General features: G+C 41.2%; 1 protein-coding gene, 1 long non-coding RNA gene and 1 pseudogene across 3 annotated transcripts in view; 1 reads left to right on the forward strand and 2 right to left on the reverse strand.

Annotated features, from left to right (window-relative positions):
- The window catches only part of LOC115134870 (zinc finger protein 501-like), a 252074-nt pseudogene that overhangs the window by 123925 nt on the left and 105712 nt on the right, over window positions 1-22437 (reverse strand).
- The window catches only part of LOC115134848 (zinc finger protein OZF-like), a 148460-nt gene that overhangs the window by 2342 nt on the left and 123681 nt on the right, over window positions 1-22437 (forward strand). The window contains exon 2 of one of the 2 annotated variants that reach the window (XR_010464274.1): window positions 3237-5108. Coding sequence is in view for 1 of the 2 variants with exons in the window: in XM_065020217.1 (XP_064876289.1) it covers window positions 3237-4426 (1190 nt within the window). In the remaining variant the exon portion in view is untranslated. Of the gene's footprint in view, window positions 1-3236; window positions 6707-22437 lie in introns of those variants that run through there. The other variant, XM_065020217.1, reaches the window with a different exon arrangement.
- On the reverse strand, window positions 17100-21677 carry LOC135572459 (uncharacterized). Its single transcript, XR_010464314.1, has 3 exons — window positions 21237-21677; window positions 19472-20099; window positions 17100-17868 (listed from the first exon to the last, which is right to left on the reverse strand). It is a non-coding gene; the product is annotated as an uncharacterized LOC135572459 (long non-coding RNA).

Here is a 22437-nt window from a genome sequence, read left to right on the forward strand (position 1 = left end):
TTGCCCTCCTACGGCCTCCTCCACGTCTCATGATGTACTGGCCTGTCTCCTGGTAGCGCCTCCATGCTCTGGACACTACGCTGACGGACACAGCAAACCTTCTTGCCACAGCTCGCATTGATGTGCCATCCTGGATGAGCTGCATTACCTGAGCCACTTGTGTGGGTTGTAGACTCCGTCTCATGCTATCGCTAGAGTAAAAGCACCGCCAGCATTCAAAAGTGACCAAAACATCAGCCAGGAAGCATAGGAACTGAGAAGTGGTCTGTGGTCACCACCTGCAGAACCACTCCTTTATTGGGGGTGTCTTGCTAATTGCAAATCATTTCCACCTGTTGTCTATTCCATTTGCACAACAGCATGTGAAATTTATTGTCAATCAGTGTTGCTTCCTAAGTGGACAGTTTGATTTCACAGAAGTGTGATTGACTTGGAGTGACTGTGTTGTTTAAGTGTTCCCTTTATTTTTTTGAGCAGTGTAGTTTAACCAGATTGAGGCTATATAGTATATTCTAGAATTCATCCATTATGTCATAATGATAGTTTAACCAGGTTTCTAGGCTATATAGTATATTCTATAATTGCCAGTGTAGATTTCCTGTGGGGGTCAAATTATTAGAGCTGTTGATAAGTCATTGTATAATATTCAGCATTTTTTTTCATGCCATTACATCAATATAGCCTAACCAGAAGAAGAAACAAACTCTTCCCGATCCACCTCCTCCTGCTGTCCTTCATAAATTCTGATGTTGCTGGTAATAGGCTACACAAGCAACCTGCATTTGGAGTGCAAATTTATCTTACCATTTCTACTGATCTGGTGCCAGATATGATTTTCATATGTTCATTTTACTGGAACAGTTTCATTTAATTTAGAATAGTATCTCAAAATCATTGTCTGTGATTAAACTACATTCTATCTAAATGAAAATTGTACAAATCTAAAAGTCACTTTTATTGCCATTGCCAACTATGTAAAAAATAGCCTACATAAAGCCAACAGATAAAAACATTGCAAATACATTTCCTATAAATCACATGGTCTGTCAATAACGAACTTGAAACATTGTGTAAAATATTCTGGGCCCTCAGTTTCCCCTGCCTGTGAGTTATCCACCGACACAGCTGTAGGCTATTTGTGAAAGGGATAAGAAGTAATCAGGTATTTTATGACATTTCCACTGGATCGGCGCATTACGTTTTTCCCTTTTATGCCGGGTGGTTATCGAAAGGGCGGGAGCTGGAAATATTTTTCAAATACTTTGAGGAGTTATTCTCATTTGCAATTGATTTTGATTAGACTTTGTTTACTTGCTGTTTTGAGGTGAAAAAAATGTGCTTTGAGAAGCTCCACAACTCATTAGTGGTGGTGCGTTAAGACAATCAGAAATACTATCAGACATCCCCAAATGGGCTCATTTATAGGCCTACATTTGTGTGCAGGCCAGGTAGTTTAGTCCTACTTCAGTCATGCGTCCTTACTCAACCCATTGACAGGAGTGTTTCAAACAAAAGATAATGAATACGTTTACATAACTGACTCAGGTCAGGTCTGGGTGGTCTGCCATGTGCCGTTTCATTTAGTGTCCGTTTGGGTCGGCTGGGGAATGATTTTATTTCCCCATAGTATGTTACCTCAAGTTGACCGACTGAAAGCCAACTTTGACTATAATTTGAGCGTAACTTTGACTATAATTACTGTTCCCTGAAGGAGGGATACGAGGTACAACACCTGTTTGGCCCCGCCCCTTCCTGGGTCGGTAAAGAGCGATATTAAATTGAATATGACCTAAGGCTCGTATTTCTGTGTTTATTATATTATAATTAAGTCTATGATTTGATATTTGATAGAGCAGTCTGACTGAGTGGTGGTAGGCAGCAGCAGGCTCGTAAGCATTCATTCAAACAGCACTTTCCTGTGTTTGTCAGCATCTCTTCGCAATGCTTGATGCACAGCTCTGTTTATGACTTCAAGACTATCAACTCCCAAGATTAGGCTGGCAATACTATAGTGCCTATAAGAACATCCAATAGTCAAAGGTATATGAAATACAAATAGTAAAGAGAGAAATAGTCCTATAATAACTCCAACTTAAAACTTCGTACCTGGGAATATTGAAGACTCATGTTACAAAGAACCACCAGCTTTCATATGTTCTCATGTTCTGAGCAAGGAACTTAAACCTTAGCATTTTTACATGGTTCATATTGCACTTTTACTTTCTTCTCCAACACTGTTTTTGCATGATTTAAAACAAATGGAACATGTTTCATTATTTATTTGAGACTACATTTATTTTATTGATGTATTCTATTAAGTTAAAATAAGTATTCATTCAGTATTGTTATAATTGTCATTATTACAAATGTATATATATATATAAAATCGTCTGATTTAATTGGTATCGGCTTTTTCTGGTCCTCCAATAATCGGTATTGGCGTTGAAAAATCATAATCGGTCGACCTCTACTATGTTACTGTTTGTTCAACACCTAGTGTACAAACCCTAATTGTCAGGCTGATAGAAAAGCTAGCCAAAGAGCATTTTACTGGTTGAAGTGTTTTTTTAAAGTATAAAGCAGTTGATTTGCGACAATAACACAAACATATTAAGCAGTAGATTCAAGCGAGCTTCACAATTATAATCCAAAAGTAATGTGAAGTGCCCTCATAAGCAACCTGTAAATGGAGGCTATTGTTGCTGTCAGCCTATGAGAACACCCCTGAGTTCTTCCCCACGGTGGTGAATTAGTGAATAGACACAAGAGCTTAATGTGAGTTTCCTTCACTAGCACTCCTGATTTTGCACTGATGGTGTGCTGTAATATTCAGAATACAGTGAAAAATTCAAATCTTCGCTCACCATTTTTTTCCCCAGGCAGATATACTACATCCTCATTAGCAGTGAGGACTTTCTGCAATCAAATTGTGTGCGCATTGACCTCGTGGCTCAATTTTAGCAAACAGAAATGGGCCTTTATTGGGACCAAAAGTTGTCTGGCAAATTGCTTAGGATTTCAACAACTTTAAGTAATTTATTTCTAGTCACCACTAATGTGAAAACAAGACGAAATATGACTCGTTGCTAACTTGACTGTCTTAATTGTCAAATTTAACAGATGTCAATTGTTGTACAACTTCATGGGTATGCTCTGGGCATCACCTTGTACCTCAAATAAACAATGGATTTCTGCTGTTGTGGGCCTTTAACCATCTCACTTTGTCATTCACATAGGAGAGAGCGGTGACTATCGTGGATCTTCTGGGGATCCTCAACAACAACATGATGCTGACGAGGCAGAGAAAAGTCTATCCAGATCAGGACTCCTCAAGAAACACCAGCAGAGCCCCACAGGGAAGAAATCTTACTGCAAATCGACATCAGAACTTAAAATACACCAGTGTGTACACACTGGAGAGACATCTCACTGTAGCTCTGACTGTGGGAAAAGAGTCACCTCTTCAGTAGACCTTAAAATACACCAGAGAACACACACAGTAGAGAAATCTTATGTCTGTGATCAATGTGGGAAGAGTTTTACTGAGTCACGCATCCTGAAATCACACCAGAGAACACACACAGGAGAGAAATCTTATGGCTGTGATCAATGTGGGAAGAGATTTACTCAACCAGACAGCCTGATAGTGCACCAGAGAATACACACAGGAGAGAAACCTTACAGCTGTTATCAATGTGGGAAGAGTTTTACAACATCAAGCCATCTAATTGTACACCAGAGAACACACACAGGAGAGAAACCTTATGGCTGTGATGAATGTGGGAAGAAATTTACTGCGTCAAACGCCTTGACAGTGCACCAGAGAGTACACACAGGAGAGAAACCTTATAGCTGTAGTCAATGTGGGAAGAGTTTTACTCAACCAGACAGCCTGATAGTGCACCAGAGAATACACACAGGAGAGAAACCTTATATCTGTTATCAATGTGGGAAGAGTTGTACTACATCTAGCCATCTAATTGTACACCAGAGAACACACACAGGAGAGAAAGCTTTTACGTGTGATCAATGTGGGAAGAGTTTTGGTACATCTAGCCATCTAATTGTACACCATAGAACCCACACAGGAGAGAAACCTTATAGCTGTGGTCAATGTGGGAAGAGTTTTGGTCAATCTGGCCATCTGACAGTGCACCAGAGAAGACACACAGGAGAGAAACCTTATAGCTGTGGTCAATGTGGGAAGAGTTTTGGTCAATCTGGCCATCTGACAGTGCACCAGAGAAGACACACAGGAGAGAAACCTTATAGCTGTGGTCAATGTGGGAAGAGTTTTGGTACATCTAGCTATCTGACTATACACCAGAGAACACATACAGGGGAGAAACTTTATAGCTGTGATCAATGTGACAAGAAATTCTCTGATAAAAGACATCTGATCAAACATCAGAAAATACATACATGAAGGAATTGTTTCATGATATCAATTAAATATCCCACCTAGCAAAATGTAATTGAAAAGAAGACTATGCTCGAAGTCCAATATTCTTTCGATGGTAGTTGAAAATATGTATTTTCGGGTCGTTGTTTTTCAATGACTTGAAAGCAACTTCATTTCAAAGTACTTGCAGCCTATACACATGGACGCAGTATAATACATTGGTTTATAATCAATTTTATTAACAATCTTACATCACTCCAGTATTTATTGACAACATTCAAGTGCTAATTGTCTTTATTCCACTACTGAAGAAGCATGACTCAAATCACCTCATAAGATACATGTTTTATTATTCCATGCCTCACCATTAAGTTAATTATTGCCACTACATATTAACAAAGGGGTGTACATTTGGTTTTGATATTTCATATTTACAATTCATGATAACATTTAGTAATAATTATTTATGCAACCAATTGACAATGTTTGGGTACAATTATATTGACATGTTACCCTGCTTTCATAATGTCAGGGTTAATTCTCAGATGTGCCAACCCAAATCTACTAGACGAACATTGGGGACTGGACCCCAATCCAACAACATATCTATTGAGTGAACCCTGAAAAGAGAGAGAAGCTACACAGTGAGGTGGGAAGTTACTACGGATATCGCAGGAGTTTCCTCTTGAAATCAGACATGTCCGTGGTAAGGACAACTTGGTTGCTGATTGTCAAGAATATTTGTGTTGTGCATTTAACCAGTGTGTTACCATGGATCACAATTTATTTTGACACGCTTTTCCGTGTTGGAGATGAGTTTTATCTCTTGTTCTTTTCTGTATTTTTTGGAAACCGCACTGTTGGTTAGGGGCTCGTAAATAAGAGTTCAAGTGTTGTATCCGGCGCATGTGACTAATACAATTTGAGTTTAGTTTGGGCTAGAAGCTAGTGAGTTTTAGGATTCTATGGAAAGAAAAAGGATAAAAATTATATGATTGTATATTATTATTTAGAAATACGTGTTTTTTCTTGTTTTTAATTGTTGACAGCCAGTTGACACTATGTTTATATTGTAGAAGGTGAAGCTTTGTAGTTGATTATAATGAGAAATGGAAGTTGTTTTTTGTTGGTGGTGAGCAAACGTGTCCAACAAAAATATAGGATATATTGGTTGTCTTAAAGGGGAAGGTGTTACAGGCTTTGGTTTTTCCGTTTATATGTTGAGGTTAGACGTTAGAACGTAGGAAAGGGGGATACCGAGTCATTCACTTGAATGCAATCAAATGAAATGTGTCTTCGGTGCACTGATTGGTGTCACCTCGTTAGTCAGTATGTGTTACACCTGTCCTGGCTTGTCCAGCTCATTAGTGGGAAGCTGTTTCACCTGAGCTGGTCCAGGTTCTATTTAAGAGTGTCTGGCCCAGTGCTCCAGTTGTCTTGATAGATGTGGAGAGTCAACACCTTTAGTTGTGCAACCTTTTTGGTTTGTGTCCTGTCTTAAGTTTGGTGTGTGTTTTTCTTTTGTTTGCCTCTTGGGCAGATTTAGTGAAGTCTCATGGTGGGTGTCTTTTAGGTCCCAGTTGTTGTTACTAGTCAACTTTCAGTGGACACTGTGAGTGTCTTTCAGAACCCCTTATATTTGGGGGTTGGATATTGCATCCAATTAATATTTTAATCAATTGCATTCCCTCATTACTTGTTAATTTGTCAGTCTTCTATTTTTTATCCTCATGTTTGTGTACTAAATATTTATTTTCATAGTTTATTTGTTTTTTTTTTCCATTGTGTTGTATCCTGTCTGAAATGTGTTGTATAAATAAAGCTTGATTTGAACAAATTAATCCAATGATCAATCAACAGACTCTTGGTCCATCTTAGTATGAAAAACAGTATCACTTTTCCAGCCTGCTGAAGGCGTGGTGGAGTGGTAAACACCACCCCTGGCTGTACCAGGGGCTTGAGGTGGTCTCCCACAGCTCTGCTCATTTGAAAAAAGAGTAGCGCAATTGAGGATCATATTTTATTTTCAGACAAAGATGATTTTAAATGGATTTAATTCAATAATACGATTATATTGACACATATAAAGACCTGAATGTGTTGATTGATTAGTGCAAATAAAAAAGGTTTACTACGGCACATTTAAGGCAGTTTCATTAAGTCATACTAAATATAAATAAGTAGCTAGCTACTGTAGGTCTATACTGCTCCAACATGTAGATGTATATAATGAACAGACTAGGTCTATACTGCTCCTACATGGTGTAACAATACATCATATGGGACTTTAAGGCAATGCTGTTGTTCCACTGGTGAGTAAAAACTCATGCGTCCTACAATTGAACTTGTCTGAAAATAAAATATACGTTTACTCAACTGCGTTACCCACTCCAGTCAGCAGATGGCAGTGTGCAACTTTAAGGCAATGCTGCTAGTGTGAAGTATAATCTAGTGGACGGAAAGCTTCCTTCAACAGCAGCAACAGTTAGTCAGCTACCTCGGAAGCTTCCTTGACGAAATAGACGAACCGATAAAGCTCTTTAGACGCTTTAGTTTATATTATCCACTGTGTTTTAAAACCACTTCTGTCGTCTAGTCAGTTATCCGTCTTAATTTCATATTTACGGTGTTGTTGTTATTCGTCAACTAGCGGGCTGGTTAAGTTAGCATTAGCCTAGCTAAAATCCCCGACCATGAGTTCACTAAGCTACTCTCCTGCTAAAGAAGAAGAGGTCTGTTGGACGGAGAAAGAGGGTCTCTTCAATGACGAGGAGGAAGAGGAGGCTGTTTCAATACAAAAACAAGTAGAGGGTGACGCTGTTACAGTGAAAGAAGAAGAGAAAGACGTTTCAGTGAAAGAAGAGAAAGATGGGTTCAGAGTGAAAGAGGAGGAGGATGTTACAGTAAAAGAAGAGGAGGCAGAGAAGGAGGAGGATGCAGTTTATGGAGTGAAAGAGGAGGAGGGGGAGATGACTGTCACGTCCAAAAAGGAGGAAGAAGAAGAGGAGAAAAATGAAGAGGAGGAAACTGGATATCTGGGCCCGGTTTCCCAAACGCATCTTAATTAAAACCTGTTTGGGCTTCAATCCAGTTAACGGGATGATATGACAACAGCCAGTGAAAGTGCAGGGCGCCAAATTCAAAACAACAGAAATGTCCAAATTAAAATTCCTCAAACATACACGTATCTTATACCATTTCAAATGTAGTCTTGTTGTTAATCTCACCACAGTGTCCGATTTCAAATATGCTTTTCAGCTAAAGCACCACAAACATTTATGTTAGGTCACCACCAAACCACAATAAAAACAGCATTTTTTCCAGCCAAAGAGGGAAGTCACAAAAAGCACAAATACAGATAAAATTTATCACTAACCTTTGATGATCTTCATCAAATGACACTCATAGGACTTCATGTTACACAATACATGTATGTTTTGTTTGATAAAGTTCATATTTATGTAAAGAAATCTGAGTTTACATTGGCGCGTTACATTCACTAGTTCCATAGGCAATGTAAAGAGATGGGGGGGGGGGAGTAGGGAAAAGTACATTTGACACAAATTACCTTCATTTTATCAAAGAACAAATGTGTGTGCCTGAGGGGAAATCCAATTTCATACAGCAAAAAGGGGTGAGAAATTACACCCATATCAGTGGACAATTTACACTAATGTAAATTAAAATAGATGATGGAACATATTCCCTTTTGCTTACGTGATGAACCCCTGTACCTGTACACAACCAATCTGTAAATAGCACACCCGACTACCTCATACCCATATTATTACTTACCTTCTTGCTCTTATGCACCCCAGTATCTCTACTTGCACGTCATCATCTGCACATCTATCACTCTAGTGGCTCCATAGCTGATGCACGCTGGACTGTCCATTAATCACGGTACTCCATTCTGCTTGTTTGTTTATCTGTCGGCCCCGTTGCCTAGTCAACGCCATTTTACCTGCTGTTGTTGTGCTAGCTGATTAGCTGTTGTTGTCTCACCTACTGTTTTAGCTAGCTTTCCCAATTCAACACCTGTGATTACTGTATGCCTCGCTGTATGTATCTCTCAAATGTCAATATGCCTTGTATACTGTTGCTCAGGTTAGTTATCATTGTTTTAGTTCACAATGGAGCCCCTAGTTCCACTCTTTATACCCCTGATACCTCCTTTGTCCCACCTGACACACATGCGGTGACCTCACCCATTATAACCAGCATGTCCAGAGATACAACCTCTCTCATCATCACCCAGTGCCTGGGCTTACCTCCGCTGTACCCGCACCCCACCATACCCCTGTCTGCGCATTATGCCCTGAATATATTCTACCATGCCCAGAAACCTGCTCCTCTTATTCTCTGTCCCCAACGCTCTAGGCGACCAGTTTTGATAGCCTTTAGCCGCACCATCATACTACTCCTTCTCTGTTCCGCGGGTGATGTGGAGGTAAACCCAGGCCCTGCATGTCCCCAGGCACCCTCATTTGTTGACTTCTGTGATCGAAAAAGCCTTGGTTTCATGCATGTCAACATCAGAAGCCTCCTCCCTAAGTTTGTTTTACTCACTGCTGCTACCGACCCCCCTCTGCTAACCCTGATGTCCTTGCCGTGTCTGAATCCTGGCTCAGGAAGGCCAGCAAAAATTCAGAGATTTCCATACCCAACTATAACATCTTCCGTCAAGATAGAACTGCTAAAGGGGGAGGAGTTGCAGTCTACTGCAGAGATACAGTGCCTTGCGAAAGTATTCGGCCTCCTTGAATAATTTTGCACGCCCAATTTTTCAGTTTTTGATTTGTTAAAAAAGTTTGAGATATCCAATAAATGTCGTTCCACTTCATGATTGTGTCCCACTTGTTGTTGATTCTTCACAAAAAATTACAGATTTATATCTTTGTGTTTGAAGCCTGAAATGTGGCAAAAGGTTGCAAAGTTCAAGGGGGCCGAATACTTTCGCAAGGCACTGTAGCCTGCAAAGTAATGTCATACTTTCCAGGTCCATACCCAAACAGTTCGAACTACTAATTTTGAAAGTCACTCTCTCCAGAAATAAGTCTCTCACTGTTGCCGCCTGCTACCGACCCCCCTCAGCTCCCAGCTGTGCCCTGGACACCATTTGTGAATTGATCGCCCCCATCTAGCTTCAGAGTTCTGTTAGGTGACCTAAACTGGGATATGCTTAACACCCCGGCAGTCCTACAATCTAAGCTAGATGCCCTCAATCTCACACAAATCATCAAGGAACCCACCAGGTACAACCCCAACTCTGTAAGCAAGGGCACCCTCATAGACGTCATCCTGACCAACTGGCCCTCAAAATACACCTCCGCTGTCTTCAACCAGGATCTCAGCGATCACTGCCTCATTGCCTGTATCCGCTACGGAGCCGCAGTCAAACGACCACCCATCATCACTGTCAAACGCTCCCTAAAACACTTCTGTGAGCAGGCCTTTCTAATCGACCTGGCCCGGGTATCCTGGAAGGACATTGACATCGTCAGTTGAGGATGCCTGGTCATTCTTTAAAAGTAACTTCCTCACCATTTTAGATAAGCATGCCCCGTTCAAAAAATGCAGAACTAAGAACAGATACAGCCCTTGGTTCACTCCAGACCTGACTGCCCTCGACCAGCACAAAAACATCCTGTGGCGGACTGCAATAGCATCGAATAGTCCCCGCGATATGCAACTGTTCAGGGAAGTCAGGAACCAATACACGCAGTCAGTCAGGAAAGCTAAGGCCAGCTTCTTCAGGCAGAAGTTTGCATCCTGTAGCTCCAACTCCAAAAAGTTCTGGGACACTGTGAAGTCCATGAAGAACAAGAGCACCTCCTCCCAGCTGCCCACTGCACTGAGGCTAGGTAACACGGTCACCACCGATAAATCCATGATTATCGAAAACTTCAATAAGCATTTCTCAACGGCTGGCCATGCCTTCCGCCTGGCTACTCCAACCTCGGCCAACAGCTCCCCCCTCGCCCAAGCCTCGCTCCTCGCCCAAGCCTCTCCAGGTTCTCCTTTACCCAAATCCAGATAGCAGATGTTCTGAAAGAGCTGCGAAACCTGGACCCATATAAATCAGCTGGGCTTGACAATCTGGACCCTCTATTTCTGAAACTATCCGCCGCCATTGTCGCTACCCCTATTACCAGCCTGTTCAACCTCTCTTTCATATCGTCTGAGATCCCCAAGGATTGGAAAGCTGCCGCAGTCATCCCCCTCTTCAAAGGGGGAGACACCCTGGACCCAAACTGTTACAGACCTATATCCATCCTGCCCTGCCTATCTAAGGTCTTCGAAAGCCAAGTCAACAAACAGGTCACTGACCATCTCGAATCCCACCGTACCTTCTCCGCTGTGCAATCTGGTTTCCGAGCCGGTCACGGGTGCACCTCAGCCACACTCAAGGTACTAAACGATATCATAACCGCCATCGATAAAAGACAGTACTGTGCAGCCGTCTTCATCGACCTTGGCAAGGCTTTCGACTCTGTCAATCACCATATTCTTATATCAGACTCAGTAGCCTCGGTTTTTCGGATGACTGCCTTGCCTGGTTCACCAATTACTTTGCAGACAGAGTTCAGTGTGTCAAATCGGAGGGCATGCTGTCCGGTCCTCTGGCAGTCTCTATGGGGGTGCCACAGGGTTCAATTCTCGGGCCGACTCTTTTCTCTGTATATATCAATGATGTTGCTCTTGCTGCGGGCGATTCCCTGATCCACCTCTACGCAGACGACACCATTCTATATACTTTTGGCCCGTCATTGGACACTGTGCTATCTAACCTCCAAACGAGCTTCAATGCCATACAACACTCCTTCCGTGGCCTCCAACTGCTCTTAAACGCTAGTAAAACCAAATGCATGCTTTTCAACCGATCGCTGCCTGCACCCGCATGCCCGACTAGCATCACCACCCTGGATGGTTCCGACCTTGAATATGTGGACATCTATAAGTACCTAGGTGTATGGCTAGACTGTAAACTCTCCTTCCAGACTCATATCAAACATCTCCAATCGAAAATCAAATCAAGAGTTGGCTTTCTAGTCCGCAACAAAGCCTCCTTCACTCACGCCTCCAAGCTTACCCTAGTAAAACTGACTATCCTACCGATCCTCGACTTCGGCGATGTCATCTACAAAATTGCTTCCAACACTCTACTCAGCAAACTGGATGCAGTTTATCACAGTGCCATCCGTTTTGTCACTAAAGCACCTTATACCACCCACCACTGCGACTTGTATGCTCTAGTCGGCTGGCCCTCACTACATATTCGTCGCCAGACCCACTGGCTCCAGGTCATCTACAAGTCCATGCTAGGTAAAGCTCCGCCTTATCTCAGTTCACTGGTCCGATGGCAACACCCATCCGTAGCACGCGCTCCAGCAGGTGTATCTCACTGATCATCCCTAAAGCCAACACCTCATTTGGCCGCCTTTCGTTCCAGTACTCTGATGCCTGTGACTGGAACGAATTGCAAAAATCTCTGAAGTTGGAGACTTTCATCTCCCTCACCAACTTCAAACATCAGCTATCTGAGCAGCTAACCGATCGCTGCAGCTGTACATAGTCTATTGGTAAATAGCCCACCCATTTTCACCTACCTCATCCCCACACTGTTTTTATTTTTTACTTTTCTGCTCTTTTGCACACCAATATCTCTACCTGTACATCACCATCTGATCATTTATCACTCGTGTTAATCTGCAAAATTGTAATTATTCGCCTACCTCCTCATGCCTTTTGCACACATTGTATATAGACTCCCCTTTTTTTCTACTGTGTTACTGACTTGTTAATTGTTTACTCCATGTGTAACTCTGTGTTGTCTGTTCACACGGCTATGCTTTATCTTGGCCAGGTCGCAGTTGCAAATGAGAACTTGTTCTCAACTAGCCTACCTGGTTAAAGGTGAAATAAAAAAATAAAAAAAATAGTATTAATGCTAAATTGTAATTATGTTCGCCTCTAGGGCCTATTTATTGCCATACCTCCCTACTCTTCTACATTTGCACACACTACATAGATTTTTAAATAATGATTTTGTGTTATTGACTGTACGTTTGTTTATGTGTAACTCTGTGTTGTTGTTTGTGTCGCACTGAGAACTAAATGAGAACTTGTTATCAAATGGCCTACCTGGTTAAATAAATAAAAATAATAATAAAAAAGGGGACATAAATATTTACCATCTAAACCATGTGTGACCTCTCACCTCTCTGGCTGTAGAAGTGTTCTTCATAACCAGTCCCTCAACAGTTCTCTGACTGAGCTCCACCATCACTGGGTCTTCAGAGGAGAGGAAGGCTGAGAAGGGATGGAAGGATGAATGGATCAGTCAGTCAATAAAGTGTAGAGCTGCTGTCTGACAAATTCACTATTTTAGTAGTTCATTAATGTATTTTGAGGTAGAGAAACATTTTTGTGACGTCCCTAGCCCATTGAAGTTAACATTTAAAATGTTTAAGGTAGGGGTTAAGGTTAGGATTTAGTGTAGGGATGTCCCAAGGACTCCAGATTGCATTGACCATCATGCCTTCTTCTGTCTCTTTTACATAGCAGGTGTAAAATAAACAGAATAAACAGACAAGACAAGTAGACATGCAGTGCATTATGGTCATTGTAGTTTAAAATATAGCATCTAATTATGTCAATCTGTATGTGGGGTTGTTAGAGAAGAATGTGATTGACAGCCCTAACAATACATTCTAGCACCTCATCAGGCTCTGAAAAAGGCTTCATTGATGACGTGTTCCTTCTATTCCAGTGGACAGCAGAGAAACTTCATCGATTCCACTCCATCAATGCAAGCAGTGAACATCTGAAATTCACCCTCATCTTTGATGCGCATGAAACAAGTTATCTGGACATTTTGATTAAGAGGGAGGGGTGTGGCTTTAGCACAGATCTATACAGGAAGCAGACGGACAGGAATTCCCTGTTACGCGGAGACAGCTTCCACCCCTAAAAAAGATCCTCCCCATCAGCCAATAAAGTCGCATACACAGGATTTGTAGTACACAGAGTGACTATGACAAACAAGCCTACTGTCTGAATGAGTGTTTCAGACAGCGGGGTTACCCAGAGGAATGTCTGGATGAGCGTTTCAGACAGCGGGGTTACCCAGAGGAATGTCTGGATGAGCGTTTCAGACAGCGGGGTTACCCAGAGGAATGGCTGGATGACGCAAGGGATCGGAAAAAGTACTCAATTGTCATACTTGAGTAAAGAAAACATTTAAAATATAAATTTGTAATTTAAATTTTGTCAATTTTAACAAAAAAAAATAGTTGTACTTGTGGGTAACCAGATCGTGACTACAGCTCAGTTACTACGTCTTTAACCACACAGTGTTGTTACACTGGTGAGTAAAAACTCATGCTTCCTACCCTATCTGAAAATAAAATGTACATTTTCCTCAACTGTGTCCAGTCAGCAGATGGACTAGATGCCGCTTAGGCCGCCCGTTGTGACTCCGTCAAGAGCAAGTTTGTATGAAGGTCTGGTTATTAAATGGGTACATAGTTTAATAGTAATATCCTCTAAAACGATCTGGTGACAAACTTTGCTGCCCTGTGTTCAATTGTCCACATGGCTGGGAGAACCTATTCAAGTAAGTAAGTAAATAGATTTTGAAAATGTAAAAAAAAAAAAAAGTATTATTAGCAAACTACCTACAGTGCAGGCTAACTCAAATGAGCTGCTAAATGAGCTATCTAGACAACTTCACATTCTGTATAGATAGATAGCTCAGTGAATTAAATATCACCAGCTACCTAACTTCATATTAGCTAGCTATCTATTTAGCACTGTTACAAACAAACTCCAAATGCATTTGTAGGTAGCTAGCTAACAGCCATGGAGGGATAGCAGCCCCAACTGTCAGTGAGAGAGGAAGCTATTCTTGATAGGGCAGGTACTTTTGTGGAGTTTGTGTCCCTAGAAGTGAGGACGGAGATAAAAGTAACATAATATTCAGTGTGGTGTAATTTGGCAATAATGAAGTGTGTTTCTTGTGAGGTTTTCTGTCCTCAGATAAAGAGCTCTATGAAAGCCAGTCTACATATGAAGAGGTCCCAATGAAGAGCCGTGGTTCTCAGTCCTGGGGACTCAAAGAGGCACATTTTTGTTCAGGTGTGTGAAGGTTATCTGTGTCCTGCGTAACTTCATGAGTATGGACTCGAGGACCAGGAGGGGATCTTCAGCTCGCCGAGGTGTGCCAGAGGAGAAGTCTGCTGCTCTGCAGGATGTTTGAAGGATGGGGTCCAACAACGCAGCAAGAGAGGCAATCCGTGTGCAGGAGATCTTCACCTCCTACTTCTTCAAAGAGGGTTCTGTTCCCTGGCAACACCATAGACTACACTATGCACAACCAAAGGCTCTTTTAAGAGCCATTCACATCGCAATAAGAGTATTCTTCCATTTGCATAGTTATGTCAACTGCAGTTATTCAATTAACAGTTTCTCTCCCTTTGATTTCTAATTCTCATGTGAAGGTGCTGTTTAGGTAAGGGTGTGATGTCTGTGCAAAAACAATTAGACACACTATAACCCACACCTACACACTCATGTATCAATCTGATTGATGGATTGTGTTGTGCAGTAAGCAGGTTCAGGTGTATAACTGTGGCTCCTTCCACCTTCAAAGAACAGGCAAGAGGGCCAACCATGGAGAATAGTAAGACACTTCATTATTTCTATAACTACGATGTATTGTTTGTCCTTGTGTGTCCGTTCATGTTTTTCAGCATAAAGTACTCTGCAGCCACTTAGTGTGGTGAGGCCACACACAGATGCCTGTTGAACACTGTCGCTTTAACTACCTTATTTTCTCAATAACAGTCTCTCTCCTTCACTTCATCCCTCTCTCCCCTTCTCCCTAAATCCTCTAGGTTATATCAGCTGTGTCGGTGAACCCCTCCTGCATCTGAACTGGCTACATAGATTGGTAAACACTGTTGAAGTGTATAATTGTAATACAGACATGCAGATACAGCGTCATTCAAATACTGGAATTTGATGTTCCTGGTATTGGATATGACTGAAAAATTATCTCAGACATTCATACCTAAACTGCATCTTTATTTGCCAAGGTAGAGTACATGATCAGTGAATATATTAAATTTACAGGCTACAATGTGGGGATCTCATGCATGGTAATAACTACATGTATATACGACTTGCATCCTTGGTACAACATATTATATTCTACTCAGTCCAAAAGCTTCATTAATGTCATTCAGGCTGTTTTGAAGTTGATACAACTGGCTATGATAACTGAGGTTCATAGCTAGGTTCTGAACTAATTTGTTTACCAAACGTTTGGGTCCATACACAGATCGGCTAGATAGCTAGCTACACATCCATAGGCATACAGGGATTTTAATCATCCACTGCACAATAAGCAAGAACATAGATTGCTACGTTATTTAATCTATCAGCAAGGCAAGCTTACAAAATTGTACATTCAATTTGCAGTAAATTCTTCAGCTAGGTAGATTCTATAGATCCACTGTTTCACAAAACAACCGCCTGGTTTGCTGGTTGTTTCGGGAGTCCCTAAAACAACCAGAATTACAATTTCATACTCATGTCACAACACCCATAAAAATAGCCCAGCTAGCTGGTTAATATTAGCTTGTCAGCTAGCTTGCTAAATTGCGATTTTCGTAAATTAACTTTATGATAAAAATATATATTATCGTTTGTCTCTACATTAACATTCCTGTCAACTATACATGTTTTTGCATGATTCGTTATGATGTTAAAATCCCTTAGATTTGCTTCCATTCTAGTATTTCTGTCCGTACCACTACACAGACCTGGTTCAGTTCAGGTCTGTGTAGTGGTACCCCTCTCTCCTAGTATTTCTGTCTGCCATATTTGATACAGTTCAGTTCTGTGTAGGGGTACCTCTTTCTCCTAGTATTTCTGTCCGCCATCTTTGATACAGTTCAGTTCTGTGTTCGGGTACCCCTCTCTCCTAGTATTTCTGTCCGCCAACTTTGATCCAGTTCAGTTCTGTGTAGGGGTACCCCTCTCTCCTAGTATTTCTGTCCGCCATCTTTGATACAGTTCAGTTCTGTGTTGGGGTACCCCTCTCTCCTAGTATTTCTGTCCGCCAACTTTGATCCAGTTCAGTTCTGTGTAGGGGTACCCCTCTCTCCTAGTATTTCTGTCAGCCATCTTTGCTGAAGAAAGTCTAACAGTCACTAATGCAGCAGCAGCCTCCCCGGTCCTAGTGCCGGCCCGGTACGAAGTTTAAACATTGTAACTATTTTAAAGTCACCATTGGCTTCATGGTGAAATCCCTGAGCGGTTTCCTTCCTCTCCAGCAACTGAGTTAGGAAGGACGCCTGTATCTTTGTAGTGACTGGGTGTATAGATACATCACCTAAAGTGTCATTAATAACTTCACCATGCTCAAAGGGATATTAAATGTCTGCTTTTTTTTAACCAATCTACTAGTAGGTGCCCTTCTTTGTGAGGCATTGGAAAACCTCCCTGGTCTTTGTGGTTGAATCTGTGGTTGAAATTCACTGCTTGACTGAGGGACCTTACTGATAATTGTATATGTGGGGTACAGAGATTAGGTATTCATTCAGAAATCATGTTAAACACTATTATTGCACACAGAGAGAGTCCATGCAACTTATTATGTGACTTTTTAAGCTAAATCTTTACTCCTGAACTTAATTAGGCTTTTAATTACATTTGTAAACATTTCCAAAAACGTAATTCCACTTTGACATTATGGGGAATTGAATCCATTTTAAATTCAGGCTGTAACACAACAAAATGTGGGACAAGTCAAGGGGTGTGAAAACTTTCTGAAAGGCACTGCATATATAAACCCCCCCACCCAGCAATCTAATAGAATCAGTCAAATCTGTTGAAATAAATCCACAGATAAATATACCTAACATAGTACAGTTTAACAATACATACATCAGAAATAGTTACACATTATAGAGATCCATTCATAGATGTACAGGTCTGTTGGATAAACATTCAGAAATGTCCGCTGCTGATTTTTTCCAGGTGTCCATAACGGACACCCTGGCCCTATGAATCCTGGCCGTGGACAAATTCTCAGTCAAAAACATAAGTCAGAACACAGCTTCTCTATTCTCTCATGTGATTTCAGGTCCTCTGACTGGGAAATGTATTTTCACAATGAGAGCAGTGGTATGTCTTCTCCTCCTGTGTATTAATATGTTAGAAAGGCTTTTCTCCTGTGTGTATTCTCTCATGTGTTTTCAGGCTCACTAACCACCTAAAACTTTTTCCACAGTGAGAACAGTGATAAGGCTTCTCTCCAGTGTATATTCTCTCTTGCTTTTTCAGGACCCATAACCACCTAAAACTGTTTCCACAGTGGGAGCAGTGGTGTTGGTTAGTCGTCTCTGGGTCTGTTTCCTCGAAGGAACTCTTCCCGCTGTCAGAGTCTGGTCTCTCTCCTGCCAAAGACAAACTGATTATTTAGTTAAACAGAGAGACCTGAATGACACCTGCATTAAATAAAATTGTCTTCCTATGAGGTTTAATCTAGACTAGATCCATCAATAACCTGAGGTCAGTTTTCACGACATTACATAATTAAAAATAAACTAGGTGACGGTGAGATTAAAACATTTCTCATGGAATGTCTTGATGTCATAATAAGAGCTCTATAATACTAGATAATGTCATGTTTATAGGCTAAGCAAATCTCTATAATAATTGATAATGTCATGTTTATAGGTGGAACAGAGCTCTATAATAATATATAATGTCATGTTTGTAGGCTGAGCAGAGCTCTATAATAATAGATACTGTCATGTTTTAGGCTGAGCAGAGCTCTATAATGATAGATAATGTCATGTTGTAGGCTGAGCAGAGCTCTATAATGATAGATATTGTCATGTTTATAGGCTGAGCAGAGGTCTATAATAATAGATAGTGTAATGTTTATAGGCTGAGCAGAGCTCTATAATAATAGATGTAATATTTAAAGGCTGAGCAGAGCTCTATAATAATAGATAATGTCATGTATATAGGCTGAGCAGAGCTCTATAATAATAGATAATGTCATGTTTATAGGCTGAGCACAGCTCTATAATGATAGATAATGTCATGTCTATAGGCTGAGCAGAGCTCTATAATAATAGATAATGTCATGTTTATAGGCTGAGCAGAGCTCTACAATAATAGATGTAATATTTAAAGGCTGAACAGAGCTCTATAATAATAGATAATGTCATGTATATAGGCTGAGCAGAGCTCTATAATAATAGATAATGTCATGTCTATAGGCTGAGCAGAGCTCTATAATAATAGATAATGTCATGTTTATAGGCTGAGCAGAGCTCTATAATAATAGATGTAATATTTAAAGGCTGAACAGAGCTCTATAATAATAGATAATGTCATGTATATAGGCTGAGCAGAGCTCTATAATAATAGATAATGTCATGTCTATAGGCTGAACAGAGCTCTATAATAATAGATAATGTCATGTTTATAGGCTGAGCAGAGCTCTATAATAATATATAATGTCATGGCTATAGGTTGAACAGAGCTCTATAATAATAGATAATGTCATGTTTATAGGCTGAGCAGAGCTCTACAATAATAGATGTAATATTTAAGGGCTGAGCAGAGCTTTATAATAATAGATAATGTCATGTCTATAGGCTGAGCAGAGCTCCATAATAATAGATAATGTCATGTTTATAGGCTGAGCAGAGCTCTATAATAATAGATAATGTCATGTTTTGGTCTCAATGTAGACGTTGATCTGAAGCCATTCTTGTGATTATTGTGATTTTGCTATACATTGTAAATGTTTGTAGGACTATGTATATATATATAAATTGTATCTATTATGGGATTCTATCCATTCATGTTTTTGTATGTTCTTATATCTGAGAATTAACCAATGATATCAGGCCACACCCGGGCCATGATAACAGGTGTTCTACTCCGCTAGCCAGCACCTCTCCTAAACAGGTGTGCATTTCTTTCGCCTCTAGATTGGATGCATTGATCCATTGTTAACGTTCTGTTTAAGACTGTACTTACTGGTGTTAATCCGAACTTCAGTCTCCTCTTCTTCCTCCTCTTTCAATCCAAAAACGGCATCCTCTTTCACTTCCTCCTCTTCTTTTACTGTAACATCCTCCTCCTCTTTCACTTTGAATGCATCTTCCTCTTCTTTCACTGAAATGTCTTTCTCTTCTTCTTTCACTGTAACAGCCTCACCCTCTACTTGTTTTTTTTACTGGGACATCATCCTCTTCCTCCTCCTCTTTCACATCAACGTTCAGCCAAAGAGCTTCTTCTTCCGTCCAGCAGACCTCCTCTTCTTCAGCAGGAGGGGAGTAGCTTAGTGAACTCATGGTCGGGGATGTTAGCTAGCTAGTTAGCATTAGCTCAGGGCTAGGCTAATTTATCCGACTAACAACGTAAATATTACATTAAATGGGGTAACTAGTAGATACGACAGAAGTGTGTTCAAAAGTGTGGCAAATAGACACTGATATAGTCTGAAGGGCTTCAATGTTTCTGCAATGTTTGTTATGGGTGTAAGTGATGCTATCTGGTGGTAAATGTTAATTACTGCAACTCCAGTGTTTTGCCGGTGTGCTTGAGATTGTAATGTACTGAACAAGACTGGTTACTCACATCAATGCCTCTGTCTCTGTAATGGCTGTCGTCGGGAGAAAGAGAGGACCAAAGCGCAGCGTGGTTAGTGTTCATCTTTTCAATAAGAAACTGAACACTTCAAAAATAGAAAACCACAAAGTGACAACCGAAACAGTTCTATCTGGTGCAGACACACAAAGACTGAAAATAACAACCCACAAAACACAAAGGAAAACAGGCTACCTAAATATGGTTCTCAATCAGGGACAACGATTGACAGCTGCCTCTGATTGAGAACCATATCAGGCCAAACACAGAAATAGAAAATCATAGAAAATAGAAAAACTAACATAGACAACCCACCCAACTCACACCCTGACCATACTAAAACAAAAGACAAAACAAAGGAACTAAGGTCAGAACGTGACAGTCTCGTCATTTAACATTCAAACAATGTTGTCTAGTTGAAGGAGCGTCCTGTCCACTTGATTATACGTCACACTGGCAGCATCGACTGGGCTGCATTCAGTACATATAAATATATAAATACATTTGATTTGATTTGGATTTGATTTGGCTTGGGGATGGCCATTTGACACGTTACCCAGCTTGGCTTGGGGATGGCCATTTGACATGTTAAGTATTCAGACCCCTTGACTTAATCCACATTTACCTACAGAGCCTTCAGAAAGTATTCAGACCCCTAGGGCCCGATGGAACTAGCGAATGCAGCCAGTAAATCCCCTGGGAAGTCATAGGGCCTAATGGAACCAACCTGGCTGTTGGTCGACTGAGATTCTCAATGTATCAAAAAATAAAGGTGCACAAGACACTGGCTCCTGTCTGATAGGCACCTGTCTGATTGGCACCTGTTTAAATGGACTGATCCATTGGGAGGCTCCTGTCTAAATGGACTGATCCATTGGGAGGCTCCTGTCTGAGTGGACTGATCCATTGCAGAGGCCGTGGGGATGGTACAGTCCACCACTTTAACCTTTCTAGGGCAGGCGTTCTGCTAGCGGAACCCCTCGACAACATTCCGCTGAAAAGGCAGCGCGTGAATTTCAAAAATATTTTTTTGAAATATGTAACTTTCACACATTAACAAGTCCAATACAGCAAATGAAAGATAAACATCTTGTTAAAGTGTAGAAGCCCTTTACCGGCATATTGGTTCAACGACTGCAGAGACGGTACTTACTGGGGTTAAACAGATCTCCAACCTCTTCTTTCACACCAAAAACGACATCCTCTTCTTTCACTGTAACAACCTCATCCTCTACTTGTTTTACTGTGACATCCTCCTCTTCCTTCTCCTATTTCACGACAATGTTCAGCCCCAGAGCTTCTTTCTCCGTACAGCAGACCTCCTCTTCTTTAGCAGGAGAGTAGTTTAGGGAGCTCATGTTCTGGGATGTTAGCTAGCTAGCTATCATTAGCGACTAGGCTAGTGCTAACTTAACCAGTCAGCTACTATATCTGACTAATACAAAATAACGTAATAATAAATTAAATAGGTTAACGAGTAGATACGATAGAAGTGTGTCTAAAACACAGTAGCTAATATACACCGAAAGCGTATAAATAGCTTGAATATTTCGGCTATGTTCGCTAGCAAGCTACGGAGGTGGTTGACGAGCTATTTCTGAAGAACCGTCCACTAGATTATACGTCACGCTGGCAGCATCGCCTGAAAGACACACATTGCGTCTGCTGACTGGAGGGGAAACGTAGTTGAGAGTTTCAAGTTCCACATCACCAAAAAACTAGAATGGCCCAAACATACCAAGACAGTTGTGAAGAGGGCACGACAAAACATTTTCCCCCTCATGAGACTGAAAATATTTGGCATGGGCCACGAGATCCTCAAAAGGATCTTCAGCTGCACCATCGAGAGCATCCTGAGGTTGCATCACTGCCTGGTATGGCAACTGCTCGGCATCTGACCGTAAGGCGTTTTAGAGGGTAGTTTGAACGGCCCACTATATCACTGCGGCCAAGCTTCCTGCCATCCAGGACCTATGTAATAGGTTGTGTCAGAGGAAAGCCCATAAAATTGTCAGAGACTCCAGTCACCCAAGTTATAGACTGTTGTCTCTGCTACCGCACGGCAAGTGGTACCGGAGCACCAAGTCTAGGACCAAAAGGCCCCTCAACAGCTTCTACCCCAAGCCATAAGACTGCTGAACAATTCATAAAATCGCCACAGGACAATTTACATTGACCACCCCTTTTGTACACTGCTGCTACTCGTTGTTTGTTACCTATGCATAGTCACTTTGCCCCCACCTACATGTAGATTACCTCAACTAGCCTGTTCCCTCGCACACTGACTCGGTACCGGTGCCCCCTGTATATAGCCTCCACATTGACTTGGTACCGGTGCCCCCTGTATATAGCCT

This window comes from Oncorhynchus nerka, linkage group LG2 (genome assembly GCF_034236695.1).
Source record: "Oncorhynchus nerka isolate Pitt River linkage group LG2, Oner_Uvic_2.0, whole genome shotgun sequence".
Lineage (NCBI taxonomy): Eukaryota > Metazoa > Chordata > Actinopteri > Salmoniformes > Salmonidae > Oncorhynchus > Oncorhynchus nerka.